This window comes from Thunnus maccoyii, chromosome 4 (assembly GCF_910596095.1).
Source record: "Thunnus maccoyii chromosome 4, fThuMac1.1, whole genome shotgun sequence".
Lineage (NCBI taxonomy): Eukaryota > Metazoa > Chordata > Actinopteri > Scombriformes > Scombridae > Thunnus > Thunnus maccoyii.
The window spans coordinates 7,417,717-7,434,547 of NC_056536.1; the positions used below are offsets into that span (position 1 = coordinate 7,417,717).

A 16,831-nucleotide genomic window follows, 5' to 3' on the forward strand; every position below is an offset into this window, starting at 1 on the left:
GCTCCTGTTGTTGTGAAGTTCAGTAATTTAGAGCAGTGGTTTTCAAACTTTTTGTGCCCAAGACTCACCAAAGGGCAGGCCAAAATCTCAAGGCACACCTGTATTCATATCCATGCAAAATAGCCTCTATAGCACGTGTTATTACTTTTATCACTCTGTAAACATTTATTTTTATTTACTAATGCTAAATAAAATGTGAAAACAACTATATTACTAATGAAATATTTATTAACAAAATAATTCAAGAATTTATTTGAAACTTAAAATTACATCAAAGCAGCAACACACCCATTTAAACCAGACAGGTCATAAAATTAAAAATGAGGTAATGGAACTGAAAAAAGGGAGAGTCAGAAAAGCGTGCGTGTGTGTGTGTGTGTGTGTGTGTGAGAGAGAGAGAGAGAGAGAGAGAGAGGAGTATATCTCGCCTGCAAGTGCAGCATCCCTGGTCTAGCAAGATGTTGTCAATCTTTACAGAAGAGAGATGCATTGAGAATAAAAACTAATTTCCATATAAACAGTAAATACATATCAACAGAGTATGCACTCAGTTGAAAAAAACAAAACTTAAATCTAAAATTGTAAAGAGAAAAAAAGATGCACTTTGAATGAAAACAAATTGTCATGCAAAAAGTGAATACAACTATAGAATCAAGGTAGTTTCCAAGTGCCTCTTCAGCTTGCTTGGCACCATTGTCCTTTCTAAATTTGCGTTCTTGTCTGTACTTTGTGTCCTTGTAAAATGTCATCAATTGCAGCCAAAGTACTGTCCCAATACACTTTGACTACACCTCTGTTATGTCTAAAATCAATAATCAGTTCCTTGGTTTAGATACATAAAGTCCAAGAATTTGGTATCACACCAAGAAATAAAATCAGTGATAGTATTTCTGTGGCCTATTTGAGAAAGGAAACTAACGCAGTGTCATCAGAAAATTTGACCAGAGAGCTGTTCTCTGAGTGCAGCTCAGAATGGTAGTGTAAATAATAAAAGGGGTGAAATGATGCACTCTTGTGGCGAGACTGTGGACATACGAAATCCTCTGCTCTCTGTCGGTGAAGAAGTCCAAAATCCATAATACAAGCTAGTGAGGCAGATCAAAATCACAAAACTACCTTTCAACTAAAAGCTGTGGCTGCATCATATTGAATGCAGAGAAATAGAAAAGTCTGCAAACAAAAGCCTGGCTTTGGCTTCAGCTTTTCTATGTGTTTATATACTGTTTTTAGCTTCTCTTATCTCATCTCATCTGAAAATGAAAAATGTATCTTTGAACTGTGAATTTTATCTTTGAACTCTGGCCTTTTCTAAACCACAGCTGGATTGCTGTGTTCAACATTGAAGTAAACAAAGAGAATGACTGTTTTAATCCAAAACTTATCTGTGCTCAGGCATCTTTTTTGTCCTTCATGCATGAACTGCACAGTCATTTGTATTTAGCACCTCCTTCAACTGATTGTTTCTGCTTTATTCAATGTTAATTTTATTTTATTTTATTGTAAATACTATGTAAACTGAACTCCTTCCTTTTGGATGAATAAATTCTTACCTTATATTTCTGTGAGTCTGTGTCCTGATAGACAGAAGCATTTCACATGTCACACCCCATCACAACTCGTGTTTCATGTTTCTGCATGGGTGTGTTGTGTTGATCTCTCCTTACTCTGACTTATGGCAGACTTGTAAAAGACACCTTACCACGTCACTTTAAGCATTGTTTTCACATATTAGTCATAGGTGTGGCACGTCTTCAGTAACCACTGGCATTACCATAGCCAGTCTGCAGCAGCCAGATTTACTTGCTGTCTTTACAGTAATCAGTCTATCTGTCTGTTAATCTATTAATGCCAGATGCTCAATACAAACAGGATTAAGCTTGTTGCATAGATCAGTTTGAACGGGTACAGACAAGTTTCATGGTGTAGAAGATTAATTGAGCAATTCACTAGCAAGGACCAAGTTAACAAGATGTGTATGAATGATTTTTTAAGAAGAACAATTGATGTGCGTAGTTCTTCTGCTTGCTGACTGTGTTGTGGGGAAGCTTATAGGGAATCCACCATAGGACCCAGGCAATGATAGACCCCTCAAGATCCTATGAAGAAGAGGAAGAATCAGGAAGAAACAGGAAGAGAGAAATAGAGGGGGGTGGGGCACAGAACATGAGAGCGAAAGAGGAGGAGGGTTTGGTGGTATTTATAGGAAGTGGTGCAGTTGAGATGTGGTCCTGCTCCTGAAACTTCGTTAAATAAACTTCAAATAAAATGCACAACTTTGCTTGTACAGCAGTTTGTATGTTTTAGGTTTGTTATGTTTACTTAGTATGTTTTCATATCAGTATTTGTGCCTGGGAAACTTACTTAAAAATCCAGTTCTTTCACCTTAGAGAACTTGCTGTTGAAGTGCTGAATGATGAAGTCTGATTTGCATGTCAAATGTTATTTTGTGAAGCTGTTATAACTTTACAAACAACACATTCTCATTCACACCTGTCATCAATGGTTATTGTTAATATAGTTGCAATCTCTACAGGTCAGTGAAGATCATTTAATAACACTTAAAAGATCCCCTCCCATACATCTGACAGCATGCTAAGCCAACACTAAAACCTGCCCCAATCATTGCTTACCAACTGCCAAGCTTTGAAGTCTTACACATGCTAAAATAATGTGCAAGACTGGATAACCAACCAGGCAGAGTGAGTAACTGCCCAAGGGCCCCAAAAGCCCCAGGTTTACTCCATAGCATGCTGTTTGTGTGGACACCACAGGCCTGCGAGACGCAGTAGTTAAGCATCGTACATGTGCTGCTCAGGTAAAGGTAGGCTGATTGTCCCAGGCATCATTCCTCCTGTCCTCTGTCCTCCTTCTGCTGCTGATGTGATTCACTGTCTGGAGGAACTGCTGATAGAGGTGGGGGGTTGGTTTGCCTCAGCCTGTAGCTTTACAAGTATTTGCCACATTTTAAGATTTGTGGCAAACTCAAATAAACACTTAGACTACATACAGACAGCTTTCATTTGAGCTTGTTTGTAACAATTTACTATCAGCATAACAAGCACACTGTTGTTCTGTAAAACATGCTGGCAGACTGCAGACAGAGCAGGAGGAAATACCATTTTTCTAAATGTTTATGCTTGGTGAACAGGTGTTTTGATTAAGTACTTATTGTCTTTTTACTTGCAAAGGTTTTATTGCACTTACAGTAACAAGTGTAGTTGTTGTCAACTCGAGTAATCTTCACTTCACCTCAGGGGCAGAGCTAGACTCTCAGCACAGAGGGGGCGAAGCATTCTCAAGGTGCCCTTCTAATAAAGTCATTTTAAAATTCACAACTGTAAAATAGCTGATATAACCTATCCTATTCATAATCACAAATTGTCAGTTATCAAGCCAAGCAAGCCTATGTCTAAGAAAACATACACTGAAGCCACAGTCTTGTTGGTTGCCAGCTGCGTTCAAATGTTTCAGCACTGAGGACAGCACATGGTGCTCTACATACATTGACTGAACTGTTCAGCACCACCGCTGATAGACAGCGACAAGCCAGGTGCTCTGTCTCAGTACCATGTCTTTCTTACATGGGAATAACATAAACATAAAATAGACACCGCGGTCTACAACACTACAAGGCCTATTCAAATACATAGTGGATTATCTACTAAACCACAGGCAGTGACACAGACAGGTGCTGAGATGCAGTAAGCGTGGAGTTAAACAACAGATTAATCTATCATCCTGACTGATTTCTTCATAACCAAAATTTAAGTTAATAAAGATTAATTACAGATGTTTCACTCACCAGTTTATACCTATATTATCACCTTTATATATTATATATATCACCTATAATTTATTGTAACATTAGTCCATTTGTGTATTCCACCATCCTCCATAGAACAAAAATAATCCGAAGAGTTTAACAAACTTTGTACACATCCCGTTCCATTTAAAAACTTCATCCTCCTCTCCTTCACGGTGGCAAACCTGCCAACCACTTTTTCTTTGTCACTGTTTATGTCCCGCTCAACACACAGCAAAATTGAGGTTGGATAGAGTTGTGGGAAATCTTCAGATAGGCCAATAAATCTTCAGGTCACCCACAATTTAGTATTAAACTCAAAACTAATAAGAGAAAGACTAAAAGAAATACACTGGAAACTGGTAGAGTTCAATGTGAATAGGTTTACTCTGCATAAGAGCAAATACAAAGCAAACTGAGGCGTAGATCCCCAGATAAAGAACCTAATGAAAAATCATAAAACATTAAATTATATACCTCTCATAACCCCTCCTAACATGGAGCTTAATTGCTAAACCCCACCTTGCTTGATCTTAACACTTTGGTAATAATCCAGACATGACTCAGCTTCAGAAAACAAAGGTGTCTCACACTTCTCTAACAGGTATCAGTTGTACTTGGCCTCTTCCACATTTCTCCCAATACACATGGCCTAGCGGCCTTTGCTCATCACACATAGAAGATTAAAATATGACATTGCTGATTCTCCCCTTCTGTATTCCCTTGGGAACTATCTCTTATAGATATAAATGTTTTCTTTGCACAATTACTGGCCTATTCATGGAAGGACAGTTTTCCACCACAATAGTCTGGCTTCATCCATGCATGAATGCAAATAGCTCTTAATGAGCCTCAGACAGCTGAAACTTCGTCTGGCGAGTTTGATTTACCACGAACATAAAAAGACACAAATATCTCATATTTTGGCCAAAGTTTTCAGCAAAGTTAGTCATAACCTTTGGATCACTGCTTCTGCAGTCTTCACTTCCTGTGGAGTCAACCAGCAGAAATACAAACAGCACCACTCTGCCATTGCAACCCACATTGTGGATAGAGGGGGGATTACACCCATAGTGATAACAACAACCACATAGAATGAATAGAAGAAGCTGAGAAAGTTAAGCTCTCCTATTCCTGCTGCGCCTGCAGGGTTACGCGGGTATCGGCCACTATCAGAGCCAAGTTCTGCCTTTTCCGTTAGTTTGTAAAATGTCCTATTTGACCGATCAATCGGCCAAACGGATTAACCGGTTGACTTCTACTTTGTATCTACAGATTTTGGAGAGTGGTGTCTTTCTTTTAGCCTTCACCAAAAACCAGACTTAACCAAACTCAGAGCAAAAGTGTAACGAATGGATTATTAAATGGTGTAATGTGAGCTGAAATTGTTAGCATGCCCAGCTAACTAGCTTACTACCTACAGTACAGTATGATTTGTCACTCTGATGATGCCTGTGAGTGGATGTGCAGTACTCAAGTCAGCAAGAGGCAGAAAGAAGAGACAAAAGAAGAGGAGTTCAACCAATCATCATCATCAGTGCTGGATTCATTCCCCCTGCCTTCACCCAAATATCAAGCACTGATGATCATGATTGACAAATGTGTAATGCCCTTTCAAGAGACTGCAAATTGACAGCAAGACAACATTGATTGACTGGGGACTGCAGTGGATGTGGAAAGTTGAAATTGTGAACTGAGTTAAGGTAATGCAGACCTGCCAACTTTGGGAAAATATTAAACGTTAATAATGTTAAGAAAGTCTAACAATACGTAAGCTAGCTTGCTTGTTCACCAAGCATTTAAGTTGGCAAAGTAACATTAAGTTATATTATTCGTGTGCCACAGATTGTTAAAGCCAAACCTGTAACTTTAATGACAGGAGCAGATCATTGCAGGGTGAAAAAAGCAAGTGAATGTGCCACAGAAATTACCTAGAAAGTTACTGAAGTTACTGGGAAAAGTGTGTGTGTGTGTGTGTGTGTGTGTGTGTGTGTGTGTGTGTGTGTGTGTGTGTGTGTGTGCGTGCGTCTGTTGGCACTGTGTAGCCTATAACTTTGTCTAATGTAGAAGAATTTCAAAGAAGGGAAACACCCTCCATTGCAAATTAAGTATCATATGTAAGGAGGGATGTGACTGCTTCTCCAGTTTCAACAGCCATGTTCATATTCAGCCTGTATTGTTATTAGGTCATCATACCATTAAGTAATACCCTAGCTATAATAAGAACAGTAAATATACCCACAAAATAGCCACAAAATAGTCTGTTTAGGCTGGTTTGGGTTTTACAGCTACATTGTCATCATCTTTTCAAATTAGCCTAAAATCATATTTTCAAAAATCAAATTGGCTTAAAGTTTGATTATTGTGGAGTAGTGTGTAACGATAGAAACTATATAAATGCAGCAGTAGTGGTAGGTTAGTGTGTAGACTAAGTGAAATTGTGTTCCTTGGTAAGCTATGTTTAGGCAGGTGAAAGACAAATATTTTTGTAAACTATCTGTTAATGATATTAATAATTTTCATATCAGTGCTTCCCTTTGTCTGTTTGCTGTATGTATGCAAATGATGTACTGTAATACATTTGTAGGCAAATTATGTACAAAAAATCATTGTACAAACAGCAGTGATTTGCATGTGATGCATCTGGGTTGCCGAAGTGGTACTCAAAATATTTGTCCAGGGTTGGCAGGTCTGACTCCTCTCCTCTTGTAAAAGTGAAGCATAGTGTTTGTAAATCTGAACATTAAACCATGAATCTAAATCACTTCGTAGTAAGTATATTAGGCATAACTATCCAGTAATATTAGAATGATTTTTAGAAACATTTATAGTTATAATACTGCACTATAATACTAGAGCTTACTAGCTATACCGTGCAAAACACATGAGCAATGCTGCTTCATGTCTTCTACATTGTTCATTGGTTGAGGATGCTGATTTTTTGCATAGGACATGTAGCTTTAGCCTCAGTCTTTAATCATTATATCATGTATGGAACTAGCCATCATGTGTATTTAAGACCCTTTTACATGGTTCTCATTTTAAAAGGAATCAGTTCGAAACACTGAAAAGTCAGCTGGAGAATAGTGTTCAACCAACTCATAGAGCTTATGCTTCCTGGCTAGAGCTGATAAAACCTGGCAGCAACAGCATTTCAGTCAACAGAATCCATGAAAAGTCTGATTATGTTTATCTTTGTGTGAAATTGAAAACCCACCGTTGAAAAATTTATTGCAAATTTCTATGTTAACTCTCCATCCACCGTTATCATTTTAAACTTCATTATGTAGCTACTGTGCTCGAATGGAAATCTCGACGACCGTAGCAACAGTAACTAAGAGGGGTGGGACTTTGCAAACAGTTATAAGCCTAAATTATTTCTATTGTTCAGTGGATACAGTACACCAAAAATCTCAAGGAAGACACAGATGAATATGAATATGAACTCAGATTTATTCCAGACATTAAGATGTTACATATTCAGTTACAATAAATCTGGTTGTCCCAGTCAGCCAGCCTTATCCATGTTTTTTTTCTTTTTTATTCAGAATGAAAATAGAAGTAAAGCAGGATCAAAACAACATTTGTATACTGTAGTGGAGAGCTCATTTTCTCTCAGAACAGGAGAAGAAAAAGAGGATCCCAAAAATCAAATGTAAAAGTGTTTTATGTGGCTGCTTTTGATGACATCAAAATGCATAATGACAGATGTGAGACAGCAGTAGAGACATTGCAGAGAAAAGGAGTTGTAAGTGTGACATATGAGTGTCTGCCATGTAACATCTGGACCTCCTTCTGTGCAAATCTGAGAACTGCTGTTGTCATTTTGTGTGCAAAATGAGTTGCCTTGTAAGGATTCTCTGTCATGATACTACAAGTATCTTCTAGTCTACACGACAGCATATCCAGCAACCAAAAGACAGCCAGGCTGACTGATCAAAGAAAGAGTGAACTGACTCAAATCTCTGCTCCTCATTGTGTTTGGTCTAATAATCTCCCTGCCTCTGCTTGTATTTTGATGTAACCTCTGACTCTCTGTAGGCATGTGGTGCCAAAGAGGGAGCAACAACACAGGAACTAAATGCCAAAAAGAACTGTACCATTACATGGATTTGCCAGCTGTAAATGGTCAAATGCAAAATGTTTCTGAGGCTGTTCGGTGTCTGCAGGGGGGAGAGGGGGGTGGTGGTGGTATGAATGGTTGTCTGGGGGACTGAGGGGACAAAAGGGTGAGAACAAAATGAGGGAAAAAGAAGAATGGAGAAAAAGACTGCTGTTTTTAGAAACGCTGGGATGACCTCACGCTGCTCACTCTTGAGCTCATCATGCTGCTGCCACCGCCGCCGCCGCCCATGCTCATGCTGCTCATGCCGCCATATCCTCCGCTCATGCTGCCGCTCATGCCCATGCCCATGCCGCCGCCCATGCCCATGCCGCCGCCCAGGCCCATGCCGCTGCCCATGCCCATGCCATAACCTCCACCACCTCCTGAGGAGGCACCTGGAGATGAGAATAAGATGTTTTCAGATGACAGAATAATTTTGAATTTTTATTAAATTATGAAATGAAATTATGAAATTAAATATCCTAAACTGGCTTGGATATTATTTGAAAATTCAAGATATGATATACTGTATGTCAATACATACCATAGCTGCTGGTTGAGCTCTGTACGTGGACGGTTGCGGATGCACCACCAGCGGCAATTCTGCAGAGAGATACAAAAATTAGCTATTTTATCTGCTGATGTTGCAGCCTGCACAGTATACTCTTTCACTCTGTGTTTCAGGTGATTAAATGCCTTGTGAGTTAAAAGTGGCTAAGCTTTTACCTGGATTCCTCTCCTTCCAGAAGCTTCTTATAGGTGGCAATCTCAATGTCCAGAGCCAGCTTGACGTTCATGAGCTCCTGGTACTCGCGGACCTGACGGGCCATGTCCTGTTTGGCTCTCTGCAGGGCATCTTCCAGGTCCTTGATGCGGGCCTTGGCGTCCCTCACTGCAATCTCACCACGCTCCTCAGCCTCAGCGATCTGGGCCTCCAGGCTGACACGCTGAGAGGTTGGAAAGTTAGCAAAAGCTTTAGATGTGATATTTGTCATTCAAAATGCCTTATACATGTTCAGCATCTGGTTTCAAACATAATGTTCAGGAAACTAATACCATTTAAAACATTTTGTGCATAGCTGATATACTGAAAGTAATTACAGCTGTTAAATGTAAGCTTACCTGTGCCTTGACTGCCTCAATCTCATTCTGGAGGCGGCTAATCATACGGTTGAGCTCAGCAATCTCTGTCTTGGTGTTGCGAAGGTCATCTCCGTACTGACCTGCAGAGCTCTGCATCTCCTGGTACTGTGGGAATAAGATTAAAAATAACTGTTATTACCGATTCCATACACCATCCTGTCCCCTGTATTTGTAATCACAAGGTATGTTTTTCATATTGGACTTGTTGATATTGGTGAGATCTCTTTCTCTCTACCTACCTTCTGCTGATACCATGACTCAGCATCAGCACGGCTGCGGTTGGCGATATCCTCATACTGAGCCTTCACTTCAGCAACAATGGAGTCCATGTCCAGGTTGCGGCTGTTGTCCATCTCCACAATGGCTGTAGTGTCCTTGATCTGTCCCTGGAGCTCACGCAGTTCCTGAAAAAGAGGTATATGAATGATGAATAAAAGCAGCACAAAATCTCTATCTCTATTCTTTATCTGTGCCCTCCACTTTAATGAAGATAATAAATGAATCACTGTTTTCCTAAAAATGACAGACATAATAGGACTGAGGTGTAGTTTATTTTTCGTACCGCTTCATAGACAGCTCTGAGGAAGTTAATCTCATCCTGAAGGGCATCAACCTTGGCCTCCAGCTCAACCTTGTTCATGTAGGCACCATCTACATCCTGTAGTTGGAGAAGAAGAAAGTCGTTTACATTGGATTCAAAGCAATAATTAATTTAATTGTTGCTAATGACACGGTGGAGTGACAGGCTTTATAATCGCAGATTCACTCGCCTTCTTGAGGAGAACAAACTCATTCTCCACGCTGGCACGCTTGTTGATTTCATCTTCATATCTGACACAAACAAACAGAGGAAAAATTAGATGGTGGAAAACAACTGTGGGCAGAAACTACTGCTGTGTTCACAGATGTGGAGGACCATTTTACACTTATGTTTCCTCTGCTGGTTTGAACTCACTTGTTCTTGAAGTCCTCCACCAGCATCTGCATGTTCTTCAGCTCTCCCTCCAGCTTGATCTTCTCATTGCCAAGCCCATCCAGCTGTCTGCGCAGGTTGGCAATGTAGGCCTCAAACATGCCGTCGATGTTGGAGCGGGTGACGGTCTGGTCCTGCAGGAGGCTCCACTTGGTCTCAAGCATTTTGTTCTGCTGCTCCAGGAAGCGGACCTAAAAGGTAAAATTCAATGTCAAGTTTAGATCCACTGTCAGCTAGGGAAAGGTAAATATGTCTGAATGTGTCAATAGGACTACATAATACACTGGGAATAAAGCAGATTTATTTACTTTGTGGTTAACAATATATTGCTTTCATTTCATCATTTTCAGCAAAATACAATTAAAAGAAGATGAATATATTTGCTGTCTCTTTTTCTTCATGATTAGACATGCTCACGCTAACAAAGATGTTTGTCTTCTTTGTTTTACTTCTACACCTGTGTGTGACTTTCCCACACAAAATGCCCGGTATGCACTAAAATTGGCAGCTGCACTAAAATGCAGGGCAGGGCTGTTTGTAACTCAATCCACTTTGCAGTCTCTCTGCACAGTAAAGTGAGCTCTAGTGAGACAATTATTTGAGAGCATCTGACATGTTTCTGAGAAGCATGTTTGAACACCTGCTCCTAGCAGAAAGTAAATGTATGGGAAGCACAGCTGAAGTGCTCTGCCATTCTGGGTTTGAGGCCCTCAAGAGGGTTAGGGTTAGGGCTAGGGTTAGGGTTAGAGCCCATCCTTCCGTTTTGGGTGTGTAGGTAAGTTTTCTTTGTTTTCTTTTTAGGTAAGGCAAAGCATACTGTGCCACACCTCAGCCTCACCTCTTCCTTTAAACACCCGACATTACCACTCCCTGGCCTCCGGGATGCATACTTTCACTGAGTGAACTTGCCTGCACAGTCCTCAGTAAGAAGTGTTTCATGTCTGAAGCAATTAACTGTTATGCCAACTGATATTTCATATAAATATCAAATTAAACACTTAATGCTTTCTTTTCTGTTGTAGGATGTTTGTAACTCTTTGCATTCTAAATTTAAAAAATATTTAATTTTGAATCATATGGTAAGAAGTACTTTGAATGAACACACTGGGATCAGTTCACCTTTGTGAGGACAGATGAGGTGTGGTATGTACACATTGCAGAAAAAGCTAACTGAGCATTTTCTCACGCAGGGTGTGGTTAACTTGTTTTTCATTTGTGCCTGGGAGGAAAATAGTCCCACATCTTCTTTATGAGGTCTTCAATTATACATGAAAGTGAGCAAGAATGAAAAAACTCAATTATTGCATCCTCCCTCATCATACGGAATAAATGACAAGAGGTAATCCAAAGACTTTTGAAACATTACCTCAAATCTCTTAAACAAATCTCTGCTATCTCTAACTATACAAGCTTAAATTGTATGTATCGTGCAGTGCATTGCAGATAGTTAAGAAGAGGTCTGCTGCACCATCGAAGGCCTGTGAGTCCTTGCTGCCATGGGAATTAATGATAACCTGATCCCTTCTTCCCCTTACACAGAGAGCCATCAGTCACTGGATATGGCTACTCTAGTGTTTCCTGCCTCTCACTACAGAGACAGCTGGCAAGGGGCCAGCTATGGCCAAAGAGAAGTTAGGAGCAGAGGATGGCTTTCAGTTTTAGTGCACAGGCTACCAGATGCACTGTTAGGCTTTGAGAACACTGCTTTAGAAGTGAGGTGCCTACACTGCAGTAAAGACATGTTCCATCCAAACAGACTGAATAAATTATTTTCATAGGCTACTAAGAATATTATGCTTGGTAGTATTAGTTGTCAGTGTTAGTTCTAACAAGGCCCATGGTGCACACAACATCCAGGTTTGGATCTGCTGCTGTGTAATATTTAATGAGCCCAGGTGGTCCTTTAGAGACAGTCTGTTGCAGCTATTCAATTTTGCAAAAAACAATTAACTTATTCATGTCAACATCTATTGTATGACCAAATGTTTTTAGAGCTAAAATATCAATATATTCTGGACTGAAAAATGACATGTCAATTTAACGTCAGTGACAATATTTTCTTTTAAAATGGTTTGGGACATAAACTTAAGGCAGAAGATTGCCACTTACCTTGTCAATGAAGCTAGCAAAGCGGTTGTTTAGGGTCTTGATCTGTTCTTTCTCGTGGGTACGGACAGTCTGGATGTTGGGGTCGATCGAAAGGTTCATGGGGGTCAGCAGGCTCTGGTTGACTTGGACATTTGTGATCGGGGGCACTGCGAAACCTCCTCCACCACCCATTCCGAAACCACCTCCAAGACTGTAGCTAGAACTAAAACTAGCACCGCCGCCGCAGCCGCCGCCGCTACCAGCACCAAAACCAATCCCAAAACCACCACCACCACCACCACCACCCATGCTTGACCTAACCATTCCACCTCCAATGCTGGATGATGATATAGAGTATGATGGTCTAAGCATAACGGCAGATCTTGAGGAAAATCCTCCTCCTCCTCCTCCTCCTACTGATACACGGCTGCCACCGCTGTACCCGCCACTGCTGAAACTGGCACCACCACCACCGCCGCCGCCGCCTCCACTGTAGCTGGACCTGACGGTTTTCACGCTCATGGATCTCAAAGACATGGCTGGTTTAGTTTCTGCTGAAAGGTACACAGAGAAAAGGGGAAGCAGAGAGACAGAGGTTTGGCAGAGCAGTGGAGCCCACTAAGAGGAGAGTCAAGTTCCTCTAAGTATCTTCTCCCTGTCCGTGATGGATTTTTATCTGCCTCCAACTGCAAAGGACGTCCCACTAAGGTCCACCTCCTCTGCACCTCCCCCTCAACCCTTCTCCAATTACCTGGATCCCGGAAGGTGCACTTGCAGGCAGGTAGATTGACTCGGAGCAGCTCAACCTGTCCGACTGTTAACAGTGCCATCCCTGTAAAGCGATCAGGGCTCGACACACCCAGGTACTCACAGAATGGCATCGGAGCCGCAGGGTGAAAGGGGTGGAAAGATGTTGGCAAAGACATTCTTACTTCGATAGCTGGGGGCTTTCTGAGAGGCATGTATGTGGTCGGGGGAGTGTAGTGGGGGGGCTACTTTATTATTACACAAATTCACCTTTGAATGCTAATCATCCTATTGCAAGATAGATAAAAAGTGAAAACTTTAAAGCATCAACAAAAGTTTTAATTAGTTAAGTCTTTTTCACTGGATATGTTGAACTCAGTTTGATCAGCTGATTTTATAGCTTATGTTTGAATGCATGTGTGCAAGTAAAGGTCTGGTGGACAGTGACTATCCAAGTTCTCATGCTCTGAAAGCATCCTCTTTGTGCTACTTAGGGATGCAATTCTATGTTTCTTCATTAAATTCAAATCCAGGATTGGAGGGATTATGTGGGGGAGATTCATATACTCTGCATACTCTCCTGGAAGTCCCTCTTTTTTCTTGTGATTCTGCAATCAAAAATTGAACAAAATACAAAGTAACATACTCTGCCAACCAAATCACCCTTTGTGTTCAATTTAATAAAATTTAATAAAATTGAAAACTGGGACAGAAATGTTCCACAGAACACAGTGTTAACAGTGAAGTATATATTTAAACCTGGAAAAAATCAAACCAAAACTATCTGCATAACTGACTACTTTCTTAGAGAATGTAAGCTGGGGTTTTACTGAATCATTCAGCATTACGTTTGTGGAGTTATGGTGACACATACTGTAGACAGTGAATGAGAGGAGACACATTTGACTAATTGATAAAAGGAAGTTGGGGTGTTGATTGTGTTGGTTGATGGAGCACAACAGTAAAAGCTGTTTTAGATTTAGTAGTAATATAAAGAGAAAAAGACTTGTTAATCCTCAGGAGGGACCTGGTCTTGCAGGAGGTTCCCTGCAGGCAGCAAGGTAATTACACTCTGTACAGAATTAGATAGATGCCCATACTGTATGTAGTACAGTAGAGAACATATCTAGAACAGTATGTTGAGTTCAATGACAACACAACTTTGTCCTCAAAAACTAAAATAAACATTAATTTTAAGTAAAATCCACTAGATTCAATTAATCGTTATAAAATATTTTAAAGCAGTGAAGAGAATGGGGGGTAAATTGGTGAAGAACTACACGAAGAAATGAGTCTCGAATTCCAGAGTTATTTGTTTAATTCCACCACCCTGTCATTTATGCGTTCAGGCCTGCAGCTCGTGGGTGCTTGAGGGTGCTGTTCGTGCCGTCTTCAACACTCATACCACTCTATGTCTTCCACCAGTTAGTTTGCCGTGATCACCGAGGTTCAGTTAGCATCACTACTGGTTTTTAAATTCAGTGGCACATTGTAACTATTTATTTCAACTTTTTAAATGTTGCAACTTTATAATGGAAAATTACATATTGGATCTCTTTCACGCATTAATGTCAGCTTGCAGCTGAATGAACATCAGGAGTTAAAAGAAGACCAGATTTCTTGATCTGACAGAATTAAATCAGTTGATACTTGTTGAAACCCATCTTAACAGCTCTGGTATAGGTGTTGGCTTCCCAAACTCTTTATAGTAGTAGTAGTCAAAATGAGCTGTAGGGCAACAACTGAGTCACACCCCCCAAAAAAACCAACAGTGCTTCACTCTCTTATCCAACATTGTCGTCTAAGAACTACTGTTAACATTGCTTGCATGTGCTTCTGCAGTTGTTTTCCATACAATATACAGCAACTAAAGCATGGTTTCTGTATGGTTAAGTCTGGGTAACTGAATTGGTTATGGCTATGGAAAGATTGTTACCATGCATTGAAATCTGTAGCACAAAGCATTGATCCAAGGTACAAGACTAAGGGCATTTACAGTAGTTTGTTTGCTCTGGTCCAAATCAGTAATTGGTTTCGTTTGTTATCCCACAAAAAACTTTCAGTGAAACAAAATGCATCACTCAAAGCCATATAGCAACGTTCAATGCGGTAATTGGTCAAGAATGTAAAAATAATAAGAAGGTCCTGAAGAAAAGTCCTATCTGCCCAAATATCAAGGAAGCAACATACGTTTTTGCTGGTCCAGATTGGGCCTTAATTCATGCTCGAGCTAGCTGCTAGCAACTGTTCATTTCACTCATCCACATCCAAGTAATCAAAGTGCACCTGGCTATGGGAGCCATTTAGCTCAAACTTGCAGAGTATGCCTTGTAGTCTGGTCAAAAACCGTTCCCACTGCAAACAAACAGCTCCAGTCATCAAGGCAAACAGTCAGAGAAGATCTGATGATGGAAATATATGTAATGCTTTTAAGATGACAGAGGATCGGTATAGAAATGCAGTATTGTTGGGTCCCTACTCACAATAGGTGTTAAAGGAAATGAACAAGCAGATAAAATGGCATAGAAGGCTCTTAATGTATATGATAACAAAGTGATAAAAGCAGTTTGTGGTATGATAAAAGGCAAACAGTCATAATTAACACCTAGCAGAAGGAATGGGTTACAGACAATAAAGGGAGGCTGCAAAAGTCAGATAATGTCAAACAGTTTAAAGAAGGATGTCGTAACTGCAAAGAAGAGGTGATCATTACACGGCTAAGGTGTGGAGCATGCAAGTTTTAATTCCACGGTATATTTGATGGGGAAAAGTCCATGAAATCTGTGTCAGTGGTGTTGTAAATATAATACAAAGAAGGAGACAGTTAGACATGAATATGAGTAATCCTTACTGATTATAGGTCAAGACTTCAGGGAAATCAGAATTGGGTTGATATAATAGGATGTGAAAAAGGATGAAATAGGATGTCATTCATGCATACTGGTGTACAGTAACTATATAATGAACACATAATTGCCACAAAAAAAAAAAAACTTACTTGACGTGTCAAAAATGATTGCCCATAACACTCTTGACCTTTTGAAAATAACCGACAGTCATCACAATAAATATCATGACATTTCACCAAGACATGATTATATAATGAAAGCTTTTCACCTTTCCTTAAAAGTAGTGGCACCCACAGATGTGGTACAGGATTGTATTTGATTTCATTGGTTATGACAGATGACATTTCAGGCTTTCCAGTCAGCACATGTAGAGGAATGTTCACAAACTCATTTGCTCTGTGAGAACCAATCATGAGATGGGAGTTTACTCTACTGAAACTTGGCAAGAGGAACTACTGAGAGAAAAGAGTAGAGAAAGAATAATTAAACAAGGATTAATTAGTTCTGTTGTGGAATTGTTTTCTATTTTCTAATGCCAGTTAGGACAGCATTTGTCTTGCATAATGTTGTAATTTGATACTACTCCAGTATTGTACTGTGGTAACTTTTTAAAAATATCTTGCTGTTTGTTTTAGCCAGTGCAAGATCTATTAGGTCATGTGCTTAGGCATGGGAGGTGCGTTAGTGATGTTCAACAATAATGATAAAACTCCAGATCAGCTGACTATGAATGGCTGATTAAACAGAAAATACTGTATATAGGCTTTTTGTGCACTGCGATGTCGGAACATGACTCCAACATGTCTGGTGACATATTGGTCTGATTAAACCTATAGAACATGAGTCTGTCCCTGTTGGGTTGAGTCATATTGAATACAAAATAAATTCCAATAGTTGTTTAGATATTTCAGTCTGGACTAAAGTGGTGGACCAACCAACTGACCAACGGACACTGTCATCCCTGGAGCCTAAAAATCAGGAGATTTGTATGCCAAACTCCTGTATTAGGACATTTTCAGGTGTATTGTTAATTTAACATTACTAAACCAAACCAAACCAAAACTTGTCCACAGTATTCAGATGCTCAGCCCATCCTCAGTTAAGTGTGAACTGTCATTACAGAT

At 40.1% G+C, this 16,831-nt stretch overlaps 1 protein-coding gene across 2 annotated transcripts; it reads right to left on the reverse strand.

The window, feature by feature from the left end:
* Positions 1 to 7,235: 7,235 nt before the first annotated feature.
* LOC121895150 (keratin, type II cytoskeletal cochleal-like) lies at positions 7,236 to 15,444 on the reverse strand. 2 transcript variants are annotated; one of them, XM_042408042.1, is made up of 10 exons: positions 12,863 to 15,444; positions 12,133 to 12,662; positions 10,006 to 10,214; positions 9,821 to 9,881; positions 9,613 to 9,708; positions 9,290 to 9,454; positions 9,030 to 9,155; positions 8,634 to 8,854; positions 8,452 to 8,510; positions 7,236 to 8,302 (listed from the first exon to the last, which is right to left on the reverse strand). In XM_042408042.1, the coding sequence occupies exons 1-10, from the start codon at positions 13,071 to 13,073 to the stop codon at positions 8,082 to 8,084; spliced, it is 1,899 nt and encodes a 632-aa protein (XP_042263976.1). In that variant the 5' UTR covers positions 13,074 to 15,444; the 3' UTR covers positions 7,236 to 8,081. The 2 variants fall into 2 exon arrangements, with proteins under 2 accessions (XP_042263976.1, XP_042263975.1); XM_042408041.1 differs by having other exon boundaries at positions 12,133 to 12,665.
* Between the last annotated feature and the right edge of the window lie 1,387 nt (positions 15,445 to 16,831).